This window comes from Dendrobates tinctorius, unplaced genomic scaffold (assembly GCF_039654945.1).
Source record: "Dendrobates tinctorius isolate UK_male_01 unplaced genomic scaffold, ASM3965494v1 ptg000060l, whole genome shotgun sequence".
Taxonomy (NCBI): Eukaryota; Metazoa; Chordata; class Amphibia; order Anura; family Dendrobatidae; genus Dendrobates; species Dendrobates tinctorius.
The window spans coordinates 43,328,338-43,348,007 of NW_027361728.1; the positions used below are offsets into that span (position 1 = coordinate 43,328,338).

At 49.7% G+C, this 19,670-nt stretch overlaps 1 protein-coding gene across 4 annotated transcripts in view; it reads left to right on the forward strand.

Annotated features, from left to right (window-relative positions):
* The window catches only part of GOLIM4 (golgi integral membrane protein 4), a 158,794-nt gene that overhangs the window by 120,418 nt on the left and 18,706 nt on the right, over positions 1–19,670 (forward strand). For all 4 annotated transcript variants that reach the window (XM_073578922.1, XM_073578924.1, XM_073578923.1 and 1 more), the window contains 3 exons: positions 476–714; positions 1,754–1,833; positions 16,046–16,158. In XM_073578922.1, coding sequence (XP_073435023.1) covers positions 476–714; positions 1,754–1,833; positions 16,046–16,158 — 432 coding nt within the window. The remainder of the gene's footprint in view (positions 1–475; positions 715–1,753; positions 1,834–16,045; positions 16,159–19,670) is intronic.

The following is a 19,670-nucleotide window of genomic DNA, read 5'->3' on the forward strand; positions in this document are numbered from 1 at the left end:
GTGATAGAAATGCAACTAAAAATACAATGAAAAATATCACAAGTAACTTAATTTACATATGAGGGGCAGAAATGTAACATCAAAAACTCACCAAATACTCATTGTCGGAGGAAGGTAGCCATGAGAGGGTCACATGCAAGGGCTTCTACGTTATTTGCTATTAATTATTATCCTTACTTACTTAGCGCCATCATATTACACAGCACTTTACAGATATTGTTATCGTCCCCATTGGGGCACACAATGTAAATTCCCTATCAGTATGTCTATAGAGCGTGGGAGGAAACCGGAGCACAGGGAGAACATACAAACTCCTTGCAATGTTGTCCTTGATGGGATTTGATCCCAGGACTCTAGCGGTGCTAACCACTGAGCCGCCCTGCTGCCTTTGGAGCTATTGTGCTGACCTATTGTAAGATGTAAGATGTAAACTGTTTCATGCAAATTTTTTTTTATTTGCTGTTTGTCTCAACAGAAAGACCATACTCCTCAACCTCAACCAAAGTATAAATCTCTTTATGAAGAACAATTGAAGCAACAAAAGCTAGCTGCCCAAAAAGAAGAGCAAGCTAGACGTCTCCACGAACAACAGGAGTCACTGCAGCAGCACAGGTTACAAGAACATATGCTGCGGCAGCAACAGAAACATACCAACGAACTGGAGCTGGAGAGGCAAAATAAGTACAAAGAGGCACAGATTGCAGAAAAACTAAGGTGAGCACTAGTTTACCCAAAACTGAGGATGTGTCCATTATTAAAGGGGTTATCAACTACTCAGACAAGCTGTCCTGCTGTATGACCCGTCGTAAGATAACAGTGGCGCCATTCCGATATCGACAGCACCAGGTCTTGCATGACATTATTATGGCACGTGAGCTACTGCTTCACTGTCACTTCCTTCAGGCATAACGAACATTCAGAGAAAGTCAAAGAGCAGCAGCCGCTCTCACTTCTTCCCGGTGTGAAGGAAGCTGAAACGGTGCCGGCACCAAAGGTGAAGATAGGCTATTGCTATTTCACAATGTGGAATACATTAATTGAGAATGAGTTTTCTGAGCAGTGGGCATCTCCTTCAAAACTGCAGCAAAAAAGGGTTCAGTTCAGATAAAGTTTAAAAATCTTAGCCCTGTACACTGTGATGAAAGTCATAAACTCAGTCTCCGAGTACTTGTCCTTGTCCATGGACTTTGCCGGCATTCCGGTGACAAGCACGTTTTCCATCATAGCACATAAGAACATGGAAGCTGACATGTTGTTACTTTCCCTTTTCCTAAATCTTTTTATACATCTCTGTCCCGTCACTTCAGTCACTGGAAAAGCTAGTTATTGCAGCTGCTGGAAGGGAGATGTGCCTTTGATTTCCCCTCTATCACTGCATCGGTTGGCACTTTAGACATTCAGGAGACTTATGTGAAATACATGGAAAATATAATGCAATAACTGAGCAGAATGTGTAAAAACTTTGCAAGAGAACAAGTCCAGGGTGAATTTATTGTTTTTTTTCCTTATTTGATGTATATCATCCGGACAGTCATTATGGGTGACTATAGAGCTTGCTAAATGTGGGCGGGTTACAGAAAACACTATTACTCCTCTTGTACCTCTTCAACTGAACCTCTAGTAGTCTTTTTTTTTTTTTTTAATTTTTTAAACAATTGTCCAGTGACATCATCCCCAAAGTGTGATGCTGAGAACTGATGTCCGAGTGTGTATAGAATCATAGCATGTATAATGTATATTATTGTAATTTTAGGGCACAAGCTCAATATGACAATATGGATAATGATATTGTGCAAGGAGAGGAAGAGCAGCGATTGCAGGAAGAAGCTGGAGGTAGGAGTTTTGGATTCATACACGTAATGTACAGCCATCTTAATTTTATATTTTACTAGCTGAAGAGCCCGGCGCTGCACGGGTATAGTAACTAACTACGGTTAGTTATAACAAATTATAATGATTATTTCTCTCTCTCTCTCTTTAAATCCCACATCATCCCGTCAGAGCCACCGGACTACTACCCCTAATATCCCACATCATCCCGTCAGCCAGAACCACCGGACTATTACCCCTAATATCCCACATCATGCCATCAGAGCCACCGGACTACTACCCCTAATATCCCACATCATTCCGTCAGAGCCACCGGACTACTACCCCTAATATCCCACATCTTCCCATCAGCCAGAGCCACCGAACTACTCCCCCTAATATCCCACATCATCCCGTCAGAGCCGCCGGACTACTACCCCTAATATCCCACATCATCCCGTCAGCCAGAGCCACCGGACTACTACCCCTAATATCCCACATCATCCCGTCAGTCAGAGCCACCGGACTATTACCCCTAATATCCCACATCATGCCATCAGAGCCACCGGACTACTACCCCTAATATCCCACATCATCCCGTCAGTCAGAGCCACCGGACTATTACCCCTAATATCCCACATCATGCCATCAGAGCCACCGGACTACTACCCCTAATATCCCACATCATTCCGTCAGAGCCACCGGACTACTACCCCTAATATCCCACATCATCCCATCAGCCAGAGCCACCGAACTACTCCCCCTAATATCCCACATCATCCCGTCAGAGCCGCCGGACTACTACCCCTAATATCCCACATCATCCCGTCAGCCAGAGCCACCGGACTACTACCCCTAATATCCCACATCATCCCGTCAGTCAGAGCCACCGGACTATTACCCCTAATATCCCACATCATGCCATCAGAGCCACCGGACTACTACCCCTAATATCCCACATCATCCCGTCAGTCAGAGCCACCGGACTATTACCCCTAATATCCCACATCATGCCATCAGAGCCACCGGACTACTACCCCTAATATCCCACATCATTCCGTCAGAGCCACCGGACTACTACCCCTAATATCCCACATCATCCCATCAGCCAGAGCCACCGAACTACTCCCCCTAATATCCCACATCATCCCGTCAGAGCCGCCGGACTACTACCCCTAATATCCCACATCATCCCGTCAGCCAGAGCCACCGGACTACTACCCCTAATATCCCACATCATCCCGTCAGTCAGAGCCACCGGACTACTACCCCTAATATCCCACATCATCCCGTCAGAGCCGCCGGACTACTACCCCTAACATCGGACATCATCCCGTCAGCCAGAGCCACCGGAATACTACCCCTAATATCCCACATCCCGTCAGCCAGAGCCACTGGACTACTCCCCCTAATATCCCACATCATCCCGTCAGAGCCGCCGGACTACTACCCCTAATATCGGACATCATCCCGTCAGCCAGAGCCACCGGAATACTACCCCTAATATCCCACATCATCCCGTCAGAGCCAACGGACTACTACCCCTAATATCCAACATCATTCCTTCAGCCACAGCCACCGGACTACTACTACAGATTATTTTCTGTCATGTGCTCTGCTCCTTTCTGGGGGGCAGACAGTGGCTGGGAGCTTATGTTCCTGGGGATGCTAGATTTCTCCCACCATGACAGTGTCTGCAGAGGGGTTGTCGTGGAGTGAGAAAACTATTGCTCATAGCAACAAATCAAAGCTCAGCTTCTTTGCTTAGTGATCGGTTGCAAGCAAAACTGCTGCTCATAGCAACCAATCACAGCTCAGCTTCTTTTAAACAGCTCTGGTGAAATGAAAGATGCTCCCTGATTGGATGGTGATATACACACACACACACACACACACACACACACACACACACACATACACACATACACACACACACACATACATTCACTTTTATATATAGAGATTTCATATTTGTTACTCTTCATGTATTTCATACCTAGCAGCACTCTACCCTATCTGATTGATAGGTCAGTGGCCATGTGCCGGAGCAAACAACCTGTCCTTCAGCCGAATGGGGTGGGGAGTACTACTAGGTAGGAAATCCAGCGTAAGGCTGTTAAGCTTGAAGTGCATCGTTCCAGTGTGTTTCATGGTACACCTACAAAAGGCGATTTCTACTGCAGTACTTTGGGGTCATAGAGGGATCGACTGGCTTATCTTTTAAAAGATTAAACAATCATATTAATGGTATGGGGAGTTATCATTTTCTGACATGACAGGTGGCCCTTAAACCTGTCCCTATACATTAAAATAGTGTATCACCTTAAGGATGGCACAAAAGCTGTTTGCCAATATGGTGGCTGTTTCCAACAATCCTTGTTGCAGGGTCTCCGCCTTCTGTTTATAGCCTAGTTTAGTGGTGATATGTTAAAGCAATGACTATAATGTCCCGGTATTTTAGATGGATACATAATACCTGTGCACGTCCTCTTAACAGCTGCAGCTGGAATCAGTTGCAGCCACCATTGGCACTAAATTGCCGAGCTGTTGCTTTACGTCTCCCTGTGCATTGCAGAATATATCGGTTTGTGTTTTTTACTGTGCCTTATGGATTTTACAGCATGCATACAAAACAGAGGATATGTTTTACCAGTAATTAAAATGATCATTCATGTGTTTGTGCTTCCATCAATACATATAAAAACATCAAATACAACCATAAACACTAAATAACTACCCTCAGCCCTGGAAAATGTATATACAGTTCACTTTTCTGCTAGAAACAGGTGATGCTGAAACCCTCAGGAGTTCATGCGATAGAACCCTTAAAGATTCAGACTTCTTTATTTATTGTGTACTTCTCTCTGAGACTTCTGTTTTGCCTGTTTGCTTTTTGTTAAAGTGAAGCATCTCCGTATAAAGCCATAGAAATTACATTGGAGAATTGTGTTACCCACAATTTCCTAATATAAAAATGTTTGTTAACCACTCTATTTACAGGCAGCAGATGTAGAGCGCCTTTTATCATGGGCAGTACATCAGCAGAACAATACTTTGTGTAAAGGCTCATTCACACGTCAGTATTTGGTCAGTATTTTGCATCAGTGTTTCTATGCCAAAGCCAGGAATGGAACTTACCAAGAAAAAAATATAATTGAAAGACTGATGTCTGTTCTTTGTTTTGGAGACACTCCTGGTTTTGGCATACAAATACTGATGAAATACTGATCAAAAATACTGATGTGTGAAAGAGGCCTAAATATTTGTTCCTACTTAGTGATGGGTGGACCCCTGGATGTTCGGGTTTAGCCGAAGATTCAAAAAGCTTGGTTCAGGTACCAGAAAAGTGCTCGAACCTAGACCCCATGCAGATGAATGGCTGGCCCGAACATCCATTGTTTGCCACCCTGTCATCTGCATTACCAGACCTTACCAGGGAGCTGCAGTTCCCACACTGTCAGATGACAGCGTGAGCCCACAGCTGTGACTGACAGTAAAAAAGTTTACTGACAGTCACAGAGGCATTGGCTGATGCGAGTACTACTCCCATCAGCCTACGCCTGCTGTCACTGATAACTGCGAGAGTAGGCGCCGCTGATGGGTAGTATTCATCAGCCTGCACTATAAATAAATAAATGTAAAAAAAAGAAAAAAAATTAGGTGGGGCCACTTCTGTTTTTGATTTTCACCCATTTTTGACAACTAACCAAGCTAAAGCACTCTCCAAAGACACCTCTCCATTACTAACCCCTGGGCTTGATGTCACCTGACGATACACAGATGACATTAACCCCTCAACGCTATTACCCCACTTGCCACCACCACAAAAATGTTACTATTCTGGGAAGGACGACATTATCTCTAAAGGTTCCCAGGCTATTAACCCCTTTCCGGCACCGGGCGTACTAGTGCGCCGATGTCGGACTCCCTCCATTAGACGTGGGCTCCGGTGCTGAGCCCACATCTTTGCTGGCACATGTCAGCTGTTTTGAACAGCTGGTATGAGAATTATAATGGCAGGTCAGTTTTAGAATTTAGTGAACATAGTAAAAATGCAAAACAAAACAATTGTAGAATTGCACTTTTTTTTCTCCTTCGTCTCATTGGGGGACACAGAGACTGTGGGTGTGTGCTTCTGCCGTCTGGAGGCTGACACTAAGTATACAAAAAAAGAGTTAGCTCCTCCTCCGCCGCATACACCCTCGCCCCCAGACCGGGCGTAACTCAGTTTTTGCTTAGTGTCTGATGGAGGCACACGCAGTCTGGAGCTCCAGACTAGGTTTTTTTTTTTTTTTTTTTTCTTTTCCCTTTCTTTGAAGATAAGACAGGGGCGACGGATCCTATAGAGAGGGTCCGATCTCCCCAAATCATCAACGGGCGACCACGTGTGAGTAGTCCTCCACGTGTTTTCTCTCCCGCACCGAGGGACACATCTGGGACTTTTCCCCAGACAACCATTTTTCTTTTTTATTTTGTAAAGAGGGGCAACGCATCCTGATGAGAGGATTCGATTTCCCCATGAACTACAACGGGCGAGCACGTGTGAGCGATGGGCGATCCCCAACGGACTCCACGTTTTGTTCCTCTCCTGCAACGCGGGATTTCAGGTTGGCCCCTTCCACCCCTAGGTAGTGACAAAAGGGGTGCAGTTGGAGGCGCAGGTGAGCCAGGGGATCGAAGCATCCACCCCCAGTAGCCTCCCCCTCCCCGCCCAGGGATGGGGTTGAGAGCACCCCAAGAGAGCCCCCCCGGCGGCCAGGCTCACCTTTTTTTGTAGGGTCACCCCCCGGAACGGGACCCTCCAGAATGCGCCGTGGGGCTGTCTGTTCCCCCGCCCGACGGGGTTACTTTTTCTCACGGGGCCCGACTCTCTCCCCGGTGGAACCCGGTGCGAGTAGTGCCACATGCGGAGTGCGGCCAGAAGTCCCGCCGGCGGCCGCGGTCCCCGCGGTATGGGGAGATCCGCAAGGCCTGCCCGCCCCTTCCGGTGGTAGCCGGAAGCCCCGGGGCCGCGAGTTCCGCGCGAGGCCCGCCCGCCGCTTCCGGTGGGGGCCGGAAGCCCCGCCCACTGACTTCCGGCGGCCCGGGGAGCGCGCCGGGCGCGCACAGTGACCGGAGGCTCCCGCCCCCCTCCCCCTCCTCGCATTTCCTCGCCGGAGTGCGGTCGGAAGCCCCGCCGCCTCTCTCCAAAGTGCACCGCAGTGCCCCCGGCGAGTAACGGCACGTGAAGCAGCTCGTCCACGTCTCAGGGTTTTCGCTGCGTCCAGAGCACCCCGTGGAAGAGGTGGGACGTTACCGGTGGGTGAGTGCAACCCCGTTTCGAGTGCCGCACTGGTTGTCAAGGAAGGGGTTACCCTCCTCCTCCTACCCTACCCTGCAATATGTCTGGCAAAGGGAAAGCTCACTCTTTCCTATACGCTGTTTGCGTTTCCTGTGGGGTCAGGCTGCCTAAGGCGCAGCCGGGTAAATTTTGCGAAGCCTGTGAGTCGGAGCGAGCCCAGGAGCCCCCCATTGTTGCAGAGCCCAGGGGTCAGGACCCCCAGAATGGGCAGTGTCTTTATCGCATTCTATGATGTCCCTTACGAAGGCAATTGAGTCCCTTCGGGGCCCGGGCAGGGTCAAGGATGGTGGTCTGCCAGCGGAAGACAGCTCGTCCACGTCTCAGGACCCTTCGTCCGTTAGGGGCCGCTCCAGCACCAGACAAGCTCATGGTAAGAGAGCTCGTTCTCCGTCGGCCGGGCCCTCTGGGGAGTCGGCGGCGATTTTTAGGGCATCTCGTTCCCTGTCGCCAAGCTCAGGAAGCGATCAGGACGAGGGCGAGGAGGAGGAGGAGGAAGCCTGGAATCCAGAAAGCCTGGGATACCAGGACTCGGTGGACAGCCTCATTGAGGCGGTCAACCAGACTTTAGAGATCGAGGATGATGTGTCCACGGCCTCAGGTCACAAGGTCTCCTTCAAGAAAACCAGGCGTCCGCATAGAAGGTTTGCCACACATCCGGAGTTCGAGGAGCTAGTCCAGAAACATAGGGAACACCCGGATAAGCGCTTTGCAATGCAAAAGGCGCTGCAAGCAAAGTATCCGTTTCCTCCTGAACTCCATAAAGGGTGGGTGGAGTCGCCAGTAGTGGACCCACCGGTGTCACGTTTAGCATCAAGATCGCTATTGTCGATACCCAGCGGTTCTTCTATTAAGGACCCAACTGATCGCCTCATAGAGGGGCTTGCCCGCTCAGTGTATGAGGCAGCAGGGTCGGCTCTGGCCCCCTCCTTTGCGGCTACCTGGGTGGCTAAGGCCATGGTTTCATGGGCAGACACTCTGCATAGGGCCCTCCAAGACAGGGATCTGCCCGCGGAAATCTTGGAGGTGACAAATCAGATATCAGGAGCGAGTGATTATCTCGTCGGCGCCCCTCTGGATGCGGCCGAGTGTTCTGCTGTGGCAGCAGCAAATGCAATCGCCGTAAGGCGAGCATTATGGCTGAGATTATGGAAAGCGGATTCTATCTCTAAAAAATCCTTGACCTCATTGCCTTTTCAAGGCAATCGGTTGTTCGGTGAAAAGCTTGATAAGCTTATCTCAGAAGCCACAGGGGGGAAGAGTAGTTTTCTACCGCAGCAGAAGAGTTGGCCGGCATTCAGGCAGACGCAGAGGCGTTTTCGGCCCTTTCGTAGCTCCTGGAGGTGGACTTCGGCCAGGGCATCCACCTCCGCAAATGATGGTCAGATTAGAGAAAGGCAAGTTTCTTACAGGGCCAATCCGCTGGGTAGAGGCCGAGGCCGTTTGCCCAGAGCGAGGGGGGCCAGATCACAAAAGCCTCCAGCAAAATGACTCGAGGCACTTCGTACCTACGGACGACAGAGTGGGCGGACGCCTACTAAGGTTCAGCCACGTTTGGGTCGCAGTGGCACGCGACGCTTGGGTGGCAGAACTGATATCGTCCGGGTACAAGATAGAGTTTGTCGGACTCCCGCCACGGCGTTTCTTCCGTTCCCGGCTCTCCGGAACAGAATCGCAGGCGGAAGGTCTGTTGCAGGCTATAATGACGCTACAGCGCAACGGGGTCATTGTCCCAGTGCCGAAAAGCGAAGAGACGCAAGGTTTTTACTCCAACCTGTTTTCAGTCCCCAAAAAGGACGGGACAGTAAGGCCAGTACTGGATTTAAAGATCCTGAACAAGTTTATCAGGGTCAGGCGATTCCGGATGGAATCCCTCCGTTCGGTCATTTCAGCCATGGATCCAGGAGAATTCCTGGCCTCGATCGATGTGCAGGATGCATATCTACACATCCCGATTTTTCCTCCACACCAGAGGTTCCTGCGTTTTGCGATCGGAGGGCGACATTTCCAATTTGTTGCTCTGCCCTTCGGTCTGGCCACTGCCCCCAGAGTCTTTACAAAGATAATGGCGGTGGTTATGGCCATCCTGCATGCTCGGGGCATAACGGTACTACCCTACCTGGACGACCTTTTGGTAAAGGGGCCGTCGTTTCAGGCGTGCCAGGAGAATGTCGGTATCACTCTGGATACCCTGGCCCGCCTAGGTTGGCTGATCAATCGGAACAAGTCGTCCTTGGTTCCGGCTCAGAGAATCGTATTTCTAGGCATGGTTTTCGACACCTCCCAGGGGCTGGTGATCCTCCCTCAGGACAAGGCGCAAAGGATCAAACAGGGGGTACGGAACCTTCTTCAGCCGGGCTCCAGATCCATCCGGTACGGCATGAGTGTGTTGGGCAGAATGGTGGCGGCGATGGAGGCAATCCCGTTTGCCCAGTTCCATCTCCGTCCGCTTCAACATGCGCTCTTGTCAGCATGGGACCGAAGGCTGCTTTCCCTCAATCATCGGTGCAGTTTGTCTCCACCGGTCCGACGGTCACTCCAGTGGTGGACTCGCGACTCGTCTCTGGTTCAGGGAGAACCCTTTCCCCCGGAACAGTGGTTGGTGGTGACGACCGATGCAAGCCTGCAGGGTTGGGGAGCAGTTTTCCAGAGTCACACAGCCCAGGGGCAGTGGTCCTTTCGGGAGGTAATTCTCCCGATCAACATTCTGGAGATACGGGCAATACGATTGGCCCTGCAACATTTTCAGCGTTGGCTGACAAACCGGCCGGTGCGCGTTCAGTCGGACAATGCTACAGCGGTAGCGTATGTGAACCATCAGGGGGGCACGCGCAGCCAGGCAGCCATGCGCGAGGTCGGGCTGGTACTGCGTTGGGCCGAGAAAAACCACGTGGTAATTTCAGCGGTGCACATTCCGGGAATCGAAAACTGGGCGGCGAATTTTCTCAGCCGACAGGGGGTCGCGGCAGGGGAGTGGTCCCTGCACCCCGAGGTTTTTCAACAGATCTGCCAACGGTGGGGGACACCAGACGTGGACCTTATGGCATCCAGAGAGAACGCCAAGATTCAAAGGTTCGTCGCTCGATCCCTCGACCCGCAGGCAATCGCAGCAGACGCTCTGGTGCTTCCGTGGAGCCAGTTTCGGCTCCCGTACTTGTTCCCCCCGCTACCTCTGCTTCCAAGAGTCATCAGAAAGATAAGGAGAGAGAAGGTTCCAGCAATTCTGCTGGCCCCAGACTGGCCTCGGCGGGCCTGGTATGCAGATCTGGTTCAACTAGTGGTGGACGTACCCTGGCGTCTCCCAGATCGGCCGGACTTACTGTCCCAGGGGCCGATCTGCCATCCGAACTTAGGGGCCCTGTGTTTGACGGCGTGGCCATTGAATCTTGGCTGTTAACACAGGCAGGATTCAGGCGCGATGTGGTGGCCACGATGGTGAGTGCCCGAAAGCCTTCCTCGGCGAAGATATATCATCGGACTTGGGAAGTGTTTTTCCGTTGGTGTAGGGATCGCGGAGTGGCTCCTCTGGTTTTTTCGATCCCCAACGTACTGGCTTTTCTGCAGGCAGGGCTGGACGCGGGATTGGCTCCGAGTTCGCTCAGAACGCAAGTCTCGGCCCTGTCGGTGCTTTTCCAACGAAAGGTCGCTTCGGTCTGGCAGGTTAGGACGTTTATGCAAGGGGTCGCACATTTAGTACCCCCCTATAAGGCACCGATGGAATCATGGGACCTGAACTTAGTGCTCAGGGCCCTTCAGGAGCCTCCCTTCGAACCGTTACAAGAAGTCTCCTTACCTTACCTGTCCAGGAAGGTCGTTTTTCTGGTAGCGATAACATCTATTAGGCGGGTTTCGGAACTGGCGGCTTTATCTTGTAAACCGCCGTTCCTGACTTTTTATAAGGATAAAGTAGTTTTAAGGCCAGCTCCCCCCTTCTTGCCGAAGGTTGTCTCTGCATTCCATATCAACGAAGACATTGTCTTACCCTCGTTTTGCCCGGCACCGGTGCATAGGGTAGAAAAGGCATTGCACACCCTGGATCTGGTAAGAGCCCTTAGGAGATATGTGACAAGGACAGCGCCATTCCGCCAGACAGACTCTCTATTCGTGATTCCAGAAGGGCGGCGGAAGGGACTCGCTGCGTCCAGAGCGACTTTGGCCAGATGGGTTCGTCTGACAGTCCAAGAATCATATCAAATCAGTGGCACGCCGGTTCCGGCAGGGATCAGGGCACACTCGGCTCGAGCAGTGGGTGCCTCATGGGCACTGCGACACCAGGCTTCAGCGGAACAGGTGTGCAAAGCAGCTACCTGGTCCAGTTTGCATACGTTTGTCAAACATTATAACGTACATACCCAGGCATCCTCGGATGCAAGCCTGGGAAGAAAGATTCTCCAGGCAGCAGTTGCGCACCTCTAATCAGGGGCGCAAAATAGCATGGATTGGGTGAGCTAAGATCCCGCCCAGGGTCTGCTTTAGAACGTCCCACAGTCTCTGTGTCCCCCAATGAGACGAAGGAGAAACATGGATTTTTGTGAGTACTCACCGTAAAATCCTTTTCTCCGAGACGCTCATTGGGGGACACAGCACCCACCCTATTAGCCAGTTGGCATCTGTTTATTTTGAATTATACAAATCCTTATGTAAGGATCAGGGTGGTCCCTTTTTCAGACGTATAATTTCTTGCCTGAGTTTAAGGCGCGTTCTCCTACTGCTTATGCACTAAACTGAGTTACGCCCGGTCTGGGGGCGAGGGTGTATGCGGCGGAGGAGGAGCTAACTCTTTTTTTGTATACTTAGTGTCAGCCTCCAGACGGCAGAAGCACACACCCACAGTCTCTGTGTCCCCCAATGAGCGTCTCGGAGAAAAGGATTTTACGGTGAGTACTCACAAAAATCCATGTTTTTGCAGTTTCCCTGCACTTGGATTTTTTCCCCATTTTCAAGTACACTATATGTTAAAACCAATGGTGTCGTTCAAAAGTACAACTCATCCCGCAAAAAACAAGCCCTCACATGGCTATATTGATGGAAAAATAAAAAAAAGTTATGGCTCTGGGATGAAGGAGAGCAAAAAACGAAAGCGCAAAACTGAAAATACGTCCGGTCATGAAGGTGTTAACCTGCAGATTAACCTCTTGGATACGTGATAGGTTCTCATTAAACTCTTTGTACAGATTTATTTTGTTTATTTGTAAATAAATTCATAAAAATAAGTTATAATGGCCAGGCAGAGTAATACTTACATAGGTTTATGAAAAGGTTCCCTGGAAACCAGGTCAGTTAAGTGGCCAGAAACCTGAACTTCGCTGTAAAAAATGTAATCTTATTTATTATACCTGGACTCCTGTTGTCCAGCCATTTGTAGGATTATTCCTTAATACCATTTATAAGAATAAAGCCTTAGTTAATATGTTCACCGAACAATCCTGTTTAGGCCACCTAATTGGTTGTATAAACCGTGCCTCGGTTTGCATTGGAGCTGTTTTTTAATTATTGACCATGGAACATTGGGTTGTGTCCTCTGGTTACAAATGTAACATCGCTGCAGTGCAGAGTTTACAGGCTGCATGTGTCTCACATTGCAGCAGAGCACGAGCCCCGGAAAAGAAGATCGTCTCACCTTTATGTACAGCCAAGGCAATAACGGGAATGATGCTCTGTAATGGACAGCAGCTATGGACAGGACAGTGTCACATGTAGAAATCTCTCTGGGCTTCTGTTAGGATACTCTGCTCACAGAGCTCACCCGTGAGTGGGACACGGATACCAGCCGTTACAATGAACGGAAGGAAAGAAAGTAATATATAACTGAAGTCTAATGACTGCCGATAATGCTCTCTTCAGATCCTCGTGGGCTGTAGCCCTTTCACTTAGATGGATGTGTACTGCAGCCCTACTGTGCTTTATTACAAGAAATGTTATTTATGCCTGTAGATACATTTTATGCTGAAGACTAAAATGCTCTTCACATAGGCGCTGGCTTTCGATCCATTTAGTGCTTCTAATTTTGAAGCCGTGTTTAGTCCACTAGACTTTACCGAAAGCGTGTACGGGTGAGAATATAAGTTTTCAGATGATCGCAGACCTTATTGACTTATGATGGTAAATGGTCCCCTTATGATATTGGAATTACTAATTAAACTGTAAATTATTTTTTCTCTGTTCACTTATTTTTTTTAGTTTTTAAACTTATTAATAATACGATTTATGCACTTAGGCTAGAGTCACACATAGCGACTCACCAGCGATCCTGACAACGATATCAATGTGTCAGGATCGCTGGTGAATCGCTATGTGATTGCTGGTGAGCTGTCAAACAGACAGCTTCACCAGCGATCAGCACCGCGACGCCGAGCGCCCGGAGTCGCTGTGCACGTTAGTAACCAGCGCGCTGATGCAGGAAGCTGGTAACTAATGTACACATCGGGTATCCAAGGGACGTGCGTCCCTAGATACCCGATGTGTACGATAGTTACCAGCTCCCTGCATCAGTGCGCTGGTAACTAACGTACACATCGGGTATCTAAGGGACGCACGTCCCTTGGATACCCGATGTGTACATTAGTTACCAGCAGATCGCTGGTCTCCCGCCTGTCACACGCAGCGATGCGTGGTGGCCAGCGGGAGACCAGCGACCAAAAAAGTCCTGGCCTTTCCTGCAGCGATCAGCGATACCGGCAGGGGGGCCGGTCGCTGATTGCTGTCACACACAGTGAATCTCGCTGCTGAGATCTCTGTTGTGTCACAAAAATTGTGACTCAGCAGCGATCTCGCTAGCGAGATCTCTGTGTGACGGGGCCTTTAGAGGCAACATATTGTGCAGCTAGTGCTGTGGAGTCAGAGTCAGGGAAAGTGAGGAGTCGGAGGTTTGGCTTACAGACTCCACAGCTCTGCTTTCTACCCACCTAAGGCCTGTTTCACGCTTCAGTTATTTGACATCAGTCAAAATCCGCCGTTGTTACAAAAAAAGGATCTGCCATTTATTTGGCAGATCTTTTCTTTTTCCCCATAGACTTGCATTAGATGGTCGTCCATTGCATCCGTTTTTTGACGGATCCGTTAGAATTTTAGCGTCCGCCTACTGGAGTTGACGGACAATGTAACGTTTTTTTTCCAGCGGCGGACCGCTATTTTAAACTGCGCATGCCCGGAAGATTTCCCCTTTTATGCATTTTAACCCTAAACGCCGTACTAGAAGCGGCGAAAAATCCCTCTATCTCTCTCTCTCTTTTTCCAGAGATCGGTTCCTTTAAATTTCATGCACTTAGCGGCTGCAGCGGATCCGTCCAAGAAACGGATCCGGTTGCATCCGTTTGTTGCAAAACGGAAACGGATCCGTTTTTTCACACTTTGGCGGTTTGCAGCTGACGTCAAACAACTGAAGTGTGAAACAGGCCTAAGTGAGAAAAATTGCTGCAAAAACGCTGATGGAATTGACATGTTGCAGATTTCAAAAACACTGCAGTTTTCCAACTCACTCAGGAAACAAAGCAGTTGTGTGCATGAGATTTCTTTAATCTCGTAGCATTTACTGGTACTGTAAAAAACAGCTTAAAAAACACTGCAAAAACTCAGCATGTGAACACAGCCTTTAAGTAAGAAATATTATGTAAGCGAAATAATACATGCATTTAAAGGGGTGTTTAAAATAGTAACAGAAATGTTACTCACCCTCCTTCATCGCCTGCATCTCCAGTGCCAGCGCTTTCCTTGTACCTGCTCAATCCTGTTTCTGTCCTCAATTTTCTGGAAATGGCCAGAAATGCCACTCAGTCTATCTTTGGCTTATGCGATCACCACTGTGTCCATTGATTGGCTGAGTGAGAATTTCCAGCCACTTCTGGTGTGTCCAGGATTGGATGAGGAAGAACAGATCAGTCGTGCTCACGTGGTAACAGAATATCTTTGGTGTGCTCGAAGAACATGTTCAGTACCCTGCGGCTGCATGACACGCGGCTCTTAGACAGACGCAACACATGGAGGAATGACCTGTTTGTTATGCAGTCCCTGCATGTGTTGCGTCTGCCTAACAGCTGCGAGACATGCAGCCGTGGGGTATTGAACATATTATTCGAGCACGCTGAAGACACTGTTAGCAGCCGAGCATTCTCTGATAACACCTTATCCAAGCACGTACACCCATCACATATCAGTGGCAAACTAATGGACAAGTTCTACTCAATTTAGAATGTTTAAAGAAAAATGAAAAAAACAAAACAAAACCGGAGAATCTCATTCTACATATTAAGTTAGTAAGTTTAAAGAAAAACACAATTTAGCTCAATAGTGTTGATCCAAAGGAAGACAAAAAGAAAACTATATGAAGAAGTAGGTAATCGAGGGGAATGGAAATTATGGCAGTCAAGATGAATCCCTGAATCCTCTCCAGCATCTCGCACCCATAACGTGCGATACATTCTGTCTCTCTAGAACAGGACTGGGGAACCTTATTTGTGTCTACCGTCATATGGATATTTATACCATCCTTTGGGGGGGCGCACAATTCGCGCACTAACTCCACCCACAATGTACGTCCTGATGCTTGTCAGGCCGTAATCTTTCATTGCATGAGCCTCAGCATTCAGTACTGAACACTTGCTTTAAAAAGCTCACAGAGCAAGAAGGTATTAATGGGCTGGCCCAAGCACTGCGGTTCCCAGGAGTCTGCCCGAGGGCTTAATGAAATGTCATCGAGGGCCGTAAACAGCTCCCAGGCCTGAGGTTCCCCACCCCTGCTCTAGAAGAACATGGACGTCTCGCTAGATCTCTACTGTTCCTAATTGTACTTACAGTAATACCAGTCACTTAATTGCTGCTACTTTGTAATTAAACAAAACGCAATAACTCCATTATATTCCTGATGTAATTTGTAGAAAATATCTTGGTGCTTTATTTCAGCGTATGAAAGGGACAATCACCAAGATGAAGCTGAGGAAGAAGGCGACGCAGCCAAAAATGCCAATGAGGAGCAAGCAACGGACCAGCAGGTGGTGAGCCGAGAACAGGCCGAGGTACTTCTGATATACTGAGATGCTGGAACTAGATCTTGTATGGAGTCCAGTCTGATGAATTAGTATCTTGTATAAGTCACACTGCAAGAAAATGAATAGTGAGAAATACAACAGGTAGAACCACCACATCACCTCTGCTTGTGAATGGTGTTGAGATGTGAGGATGCCATGTAGAGAAGTCTGGCTAGATAATGACTTCTAGTTTTGTTCTCAAGAATTTCATTAATAATACCTTGATTATGGAAATGTAAGTTTTCCCGATATGTCTGATATTGTAAATACTTTTCTTTATCGCCTTATTGGGGGACACAGAATACCATGGTGTATGCTGCTGCTGCTAGGAGGCTGACACTATGCAAAAACAAGAAAATTACCTCCTCCCCGGCAGTATACACCCACCGACAGGCACCAAGCACCTCAGTTTGTGCTTAGTGTCTGTAGGAGGCGGACCGGGATCTCCCCAGATCCGCAGTTTTAATCCAATTTTCCTTTCAGGTTTAGTTTGAACTTTTTAATTTTCTCCCTCTTTTGTCTTTTAGGTTCTTTTCCATCGGGAAACAGGGTATAGTTATCACCCTGATTTCCCATATTATGCGGCTGAGCGAGCAGTGTGGTGTCACCCACATCGCAACTCTCAGTACCGCAGGCAGGACTTTTCCCTATCACCTTCTGGTGATAAGGGTTGCAGACAGGTGGCTGGTCCTTGCCGAATCCCCCTCCTCACCCCTTTCTCGGGACAGGGCTGAGAGGAAGACGGCGATCGCAGGTGTTTCAAGCCGTCTTCTGCAGGATGCGGGTACAGAGGACTCCTTCCCCTCCCAGCGGCCTGCCGTTTCCCCTTGGGCCCCTGTGGTCATCCTCTTCTGGGACGTCAGGTAAGTGCCTGTACGTTCCCTCCGGCCCCGCATAAGCTCCAGTGACATGGGAGAAGAAGGGACCTTGTTTTGCAGTTCCACAAGTTTGAATCTCCCGCCCTTTTCTGCCTGTCGCGCGCTCAGCCGCTTGCCTTCCTTCACTTTCCCTGCTCTAGCCAGGGAGTCTACGGGGATCCCCTCACTTACCGCAGCGTCACAAGCAGCAGGACCTGGTCAGATCGCATCCTTAGCGCGGTATGTCGGGCATGGGGCTGCGGCGCCGTCAGGGTGGGAGGCACTTTCACTTTCCCCTCAGCGCGGGGAATTCCTCTGCTCTCCCTCCTCCCTTCCTGAGCGCGCTCTTTTCAGCGCGCCCTTTCTAACCCATCACAGGGCTTCTTTCTCTCTTGGATGCCAGCCCCCTCTTCTGCCATGCCCTCCCCGTCGCTATTAACCAATCACGGCGCGGCCGCTAAGCTCCGCCCCCATCTCCCAGCACAAGGTTTTCCTGATGCCTGAATCACTCCTTCCTGCGCTGCTTGGGGGACACTTCGGCGTTTTCTTCTGCTGCTCGCACAGAATCTCGGTAGGCTCGGCTCTGAGGCAGGGATTAGCTCTCCTCGGCAGTTATTCCCTAATATCTGCGGCCATTCAGTGCAGTTTACTTATGCCCAACCCTTCAGGGGATCTCTGCTTCAGGCCCACCGCTATCTATTACGCCTGTGCGCGCTGTAAAAAGAAGTGGGCATCGGGTCAGTCGTCCCCATTCTGCCCCCCCTGCAGTCCTTCAAATATGTCAGCATCTTAGGAACGCACAGAGTCCCGGGCGGAGGGCGCTCTTCCCTCCTCTCTCCCCCCGGAGTGGGCCGTTACCATGTCACAGTCTGTTTCTGACTTGACAAAAGTATCACAGTCGCTGGTCCAGGTCTTAGAACGATTACCTCAGCTATCCTCAGCCACCTCTGCCCCGACCACCTCTCGGGGTGAGTCGTCCGCACCTGACCGTGACCTTCAGAGAGACAGACAGGGAAGGACTTCTAGGAAGCGGGCTCTGTCCACTTTGTCTTCGAGCTCGCAGGGCCCTTCCGCTCCCAGGCCTCCTTCTCCTTCCTCGGATGACATCCTTCAGTCAGGCGATGATTCTCATTCGGAAGCTAGCTCAGAGGGGAACAGCGTTTCTAAAACGCGGGACATGGTCGATAGTCTTATTGCAGCTATCTTCCAAACACTAAAACTTAAACAGGATGAGGCTCCAACTCAGGAAAGCTCAGTTCTCCTTAGACGAGCCAGACCTCCGTCTCGAACCTTTCCCAATCACACCGATTTCGATACTACCTTATCCAACACTGGGAGCGCCCTGAGCAACGTTTTCTCATGCCGCAAGTACTTGGACGTTCTGTACCCCTTTGACGCAGAACTGCTCTCAAAGTGGTCCAAGGCTCCCGACGTAGATCCTCCAGTTTCCCGGATAGCCTCAAAAACGGTGCTCTCTCTGCCAGACGGGGCATCGCTCAAAGATCCTACTGACAGGCAGATTGAATCTCTGGCTAAGTCTATCTTTGAGGCATCTGGCGCCTCTCTCTGCCCTATTTTCGCATCCGCCTGGGTGGCGAAGGTCATTTCCGCTTGGGCAAAAATTCTTCGCAGAGGCATCTTAGCGTCAGCTCCTCAAGACGAGTTGGCAGATCTTGCAGACCAGATTAACCAGGCGGGAAAATACCTTTTGGCCGCCTCCTTGGACGCAGCCGGCTGCGTAGCAAGGGCTAACAGCAACATAGTAGCTGTACGCCGAGTCCTTTGGCTAAAGTCATGGAATGCGGACACTACTTCGAAAAAGTCGCTTACCAATCTGCCATTCCATGGCTCTAGGCTCTTTGGAGCAAAGCTGGATCAGATAATTTCCGATGCCACTGGAGGTAAAAGTACTTCGCTTCCCCAGTCTCGACCAAACTGTCCTTTCAACAGAAGGGGGTTTCGACCATTCAGGTCCTTTCGTCCCTTCTCTGCCATGGAGTGAGCCACTCAACAGGATCGGCCGCCTGCCACCAGGGAGCGGGATCAGAGGAAACCTTCCTACAAACCCGCTCGTTGCTGGAGATCTAGAGGACAATATTCCAGATCTGCAGGAGCCAATTCCGGCAGATTTTCGTCTAAGTGACGGGTCACCCCCACCTGGAATTTCTTCCAGGGTGGGAGGCAGACTTTCCTTTTTCGCGGATGCTTGGCTGTCCGTTGTCGACGACGCTTGGGTCAGAGAACTCGTCGCATCCGGTTACAAAATCGAATTTGCTTCACTCCCGAACAGACGGTTTTTCTGGTCTCGGCCTCCGCGACAGCGGGCCCAGATTCCGGGTTTTCTGCAGGCCATTTCCTCCCTTCTTTCCGCCGGAGTCATTGTTCCCGTTCCCTCAGACGAACGGTTTTCCGGGTTCTACTCCAATCTCTTTGTAGTCCCGAAGAAAGACGGCTCTCTTCGTCCTATTCTGGACCTCAAATTGCTCAATCGCCACGTGAAGATTCTTCATTTCAGGATGGAGTCTCTTCGGTCGGTGATTGCTTCCATGGAGCCCGGGGAATTTCTCTGCTCGGTGGACATTCGGGATGCCTATCTGCACATTCCAATTTGTGTGCAACATCAGAAGTATCTTCGATTTGCGT